The 4,534-nt window shown below is 35.2% G+C and overlaps 1 protein-coding gene across 1 annotated transcript in view; it reads left to right on the forward strand.

Annotated features, from left to right (window-relative positions):
* Positions 1–2,976: 2,976 nt before the first annotated feature.
* ace2 (angiotensin I converting enzyme 2) overlaps positions 2,977–4,534 on the forward strand; it is a 16,107-nt gene continuing 14,549 nt past the window's right edge. The window contains 1 exon segment of the mRNA XM_016489839.1: positions 2,977–3,215. Coding sequence (XP_016345325.1) covers positions 3,033–3,215 — 183 coding nt within the window. The 5' untranslated portion in view covers positions 2,977–3,032.

Here is a 4,534-nt window from a genome sequence, read left to right on the forward strand (position 1 = left end):
GTGGGGGTGGTGGGGGGGCTTAGATGTTTGAAGATCTACGCACGTTTATATAGCTTTGATTAATTCATCTAGAAAAATAATGTGTTAGAGAGTCTCGTAACACAATTCGTTTTAACAGCTTTAACTCTTTTTTTGTTGATGGGAAAATTTATCGCGGTAATCAAATGCACTGTTCAAAATAATTATTATACATAATATTATTTTCTATAATAATACAACGTCTGCTGTTACCTCAGGAAGTTGGTGGTGATGCATGATAGTGCAGCTCGTTTTTTAATCTGTTAAAATTGGTTACAACTTACCCTGCGTTACAATAAAACAGTCTCCTCTCTATATAGCTAGAGGCCGTTTAAGTCTTTTCAGTCTGCTGAAATTAATAAGTTCATTCACAACCCCTGACTACGTCATTAATGCTCCATTGTGATTGCTACAAAGGTGACGGCGTAAAGTATCTGTGCCCCGTTTTGGAACCGCAAAGGTTGCAGTTACATCATTGCAGCGGTTTTCCGGTTAGGGGTAACGTTTGGATCAACTTTATCCACTCTTTTGTCGAGGACTTAGAGATGCTTGGGCTTAACAACACAAAAGCTGAGCTGAATGCTTGGAATAGTGCTATAGATAGATCTGAGACGTGAAAGCTGTTGTGATAACCAAGGAGTTTCTCTGAGTTTTTCAGTATTTACCCTCTGTTCTTAAATTTAAAAGATTAATATTTTACCATCATGAGATCCGCACCATATATGTTGGCGAGCAGCCTCTCGTGGTGGAAACTGCAGCAGCAGCTAAAATTCAAAGCGTATTAAAAAAAGATCACCACCTGGTGCTCATATTTTGCAACTACCACTGAATTGTCACTATATGACTGTGCAATATAGCGAGAAAATGCACTGTTTTATGATTATGAACATAAAATAAAGATATAACCTGGTTAACAGAGCCGCAGTCTCTCTTGTGCTGCTATACTCTCAACCAAATCCTGATTGCAATGTATTTGTGTAGGCTATTTAATGAATTCATATTCATTAAAATGCACACTCACACAAAATATTTCAAGTTAAAAATAAATTTCAGGCTGATCTGATGAAAATATGAAAGCAAGTTAGATATGCACTTATTTTAAATACTTTCAGAACTCTACAGGTACATTTTAAGTATATATATATATATATATACAGGGTTTAAATTGGGCCGGGTCCGTCCGGGTTTCAGCCCCGGCACATTGACTCTGGGGCTTGACATTAACGCTTCATTAACGCCAGACAAGCAAGCATGCTGAGGTAAAAAAAAATCTAAATGAAAAGTTTTGATGTTTAAAATACAGTTAGTTAGGCAACATCACACAACGTTTTCACCATTACGAACTGTATAATAGTTCAATAAACAGTTCAATAAGCAAGTACAATAATATTAGGTCACTTACAATTTAGGCGGAAACAGCGCATCTCACAGAAACCAGCCGATTCATTGCTGAATGATTCCGTGTTCTGAACGAATCGGTTGAGTCAAAGTTTCAATAGCCCATGCATAAACATATGATGAATCAGCCGTTTGAACGAATCACTTGAATTAACAACTCAGTGACTCACTCATTAAACGCTCACTACTGGCACCTATACTGGCGTTTTAATTTAGTTTAAAAGTATAACTTCCACCATCATTTCTTGTTTGTATATTCCAAAAAATATTTAAAACAATCTCATAACATTATTCAGTGCAATTAAATTTTTTCTGTGTAAATGATTTAATTTGATAACGTAGAGATAACAATAATCACATTATTATAATTGAAATTATAGATTAAATGTAAGAATTTGAAATGAAAGATGAAGTATTAATGAGGTTAGTGGGGAAATGCCCTATATATTAAGGTAAAAAATGCCCTTGGATTAAATATAAAAAAACATGCAGATTTATATGTCACAGCTGATAGATTATAAATTGGAAGTAACTAAAAAATTTTATTAAGAGAGAAAGAAAGATAGTGTAGTGATTAATCATGGTTTTTACTGGTTAACATTTAATCACGGTTTATTAGGGCTGACAAAGATAACCTTACCTTAACCCAACCTCACATAAAAACCATAAAACAAAACGAGATAAAATCACATCTCTGATTCATGGATGAACTAAAATAAACAGATTAAACAGCTATCTACTTAAACAATCTGAAATTTGAAACTGAAAACTGACCGTTTGTCTGGACATTGTGTTTAGTAATTGTAAATGTGAAGGTGGGGTTAAAAACTGTGAAATGCCTCTAAATTATAGTGAGACTGTTTCAAAATGTTCCCAACTATTCCATCTTAATGATTCATGGAATTATTCCAGATGAAATTTAAAATAGTCATCTATGTTTCTCATGTTCCAACTGTAATATCTTTCTGTTCAATCAAATGTATTATTTAATATGTTAAGGTATAATTTAACTACGAAACTCTCTGAGTTATCAGCTTATCTTGATAAAGATCTACTTTAGCTGACACAGGCACTGTTATTTATGATTTTATAGGCCTAGATTATGTTTGCACAATGACTCAAAGTAAAGATCACAGGTCTGCTCTTCGCAAAAATCAGTATTTTTGGTGTATTTTGCTTTAGCTTTCAGTAATGAACAAACCAGATACAGCCGGTATATGAAGCACACATTCATTTAAAAATAAATAGTAATGAAAAACTAAAAGTTTTAATTTAGTTAGTTTAATTTAGTTTAGTTTATAATTTATAATAGTGGATCATTTTCATCAATTGCTAAGTAATACTGAAACAATATTATGTTTTGTGTAATTTGCTTCATACCATTTGTGAAGAGGTGTGATGTTACTTTAATAATAATAATATGGCCATTTAATAATAAATATGGTAATTTTAGCAGAAGACGTGTAATGCAACATCCAGTGAGACTCCTGCCTGGAACCATCCCACCTGTATTCAAGCACAATGTTGGTCAAAGGGCAAAGCAATTGAGCGTCTTCGATAAAATCACGCATGGGGAAAACAACAGTGTCAGTGTCGGTGGGACAAGTGCTGTCGCAATGCTTGCTCGCTGGCTCCTGCTTTTGGCCATGGCCTCTGTGGACTGCTCTCAGACCGTGGAGGAAAGCGCAAGGGAATTCTTGAAGAAATTTGATGAGGAGGCAACCAATCTCGTGTACCAGTATTCCCTTGCATCCTGGGCCTACAACACAGATATCTCCCAGGAAAATGCAGATAAAGAGGTAAGTGTGATAGTGTGATCCTACACTGAAAAAAGTTTTTCAAGCAGTACTTCATCCAATTAATAATTTGTCTTTCAGTTAAATTGACCATTAGCCTATTTGTTTTATTTTTCAAGTAATATTTTTTTTAGTTCAAAACATTGATAAATATAAATATTTTTCATTAAGAGCTCAACTAAGACATTATTTGTTTTGACGAATGTAAAATATCAAGGTTCGAGGAACTCATATTATTAAGTTTATATCATGACCACGCCTCCTCACACTGGTGCTGCGAGTCAGTTAACGACAACATTTTGTCACCGACCGTGATTGTGTGTGAATTCAACGAGCTGTGGATGAGAAGGTGGAAACTTTGTTTTAGATAAGTTAGTTGTATGGACGTTATTTTCCGCCATTTACCTTTTATCGCTCTCTCTTTTCCTCGAGAGACTGATCGGCGAAACTGTTGTTTGTCTAAAGACAAACTAGCTAAAACTAGCTAGCTAATTTTCTCACGCGCCTGCAGCGGACAAAAAAAAAATGCGCTTGAACCCCGGACAAGCGAGTTCGCCTGAGATTATTTTCCTTTTTCTTTTTCACTCGATGTTGTTTATGAGGAGTGTACGTAAATTTTACTCACACAGCAGCCGCGATTGCAGCGGAGGAGAGACGATGGTGGCGCTAATATGGTGAGTGCAATAATTTAAGTTTAATAGACAAGGCTGTTGTTTGAAAGAGTAAGTTTAAATTAATTAACGGTATAAATACAAAAACGGATGAATATACTTCTGTTCTGTCTAGGTTCAGAGCCCTCTTAATGACTAACTTGTTTTGGAAGGAAGAAGAAATGGAAGAGATGCTTTGGAAGTGTAAGTATGGCCCTCATAACTGTGATATGAGAGCACAGCTAACGTTATATAAACATTAGCCCCCGGATTCACAGGCCTGTTCAATGCATGTTCAAGCTGTCTTAACTGAAAATATCTTGTACTGACACATCTTAAAATTTAAATATCCTAATTTAACCAAGGCCTAGTCCTGGTTTAAGCTAATTCCTGTCTGTGAAACCCTGTCTCTATGTTCAAACATGGAAGTTATACAAGAATGAAACAATGTACATACATTTAAATTACTTTATGCACTAAAATGTTTATGCCAACTCACAGCAAAACTCTAGAGCAGCAGTATGTCATGTGGGTTACCTGAGACCTGTTCTGAGGAGGATCACTTTATTGACTGGCACACTGCACAATTAAATGTAAACCCTTAAAGGGGTCATATGATGCTTTTTTAAAGATCATTATTTTGTGTATTTGGTGTAACAGAATATGTTGACA

Source organism: Sinocyclocheilus anshuiensis, unplaced genomic scaffold (genome assembly GCF_001515605.1).
Source record: "Sinocyclocheilus anshuiensis isolate Anshui unplaced genomic scaffold, SAMN03320099.WGS_v1.1 scaffold1154, whole genome shotgun sequence".
In the NCBI taxonomy this organism is placed as follows: domain Eukaryota; kingdom Metazoa; phylum Chordata; class Actinopteri; order Cypriniformes; family Cyprinidae; genus Sinocyclocheilus; species Sinocyclocheilus anshuiensis.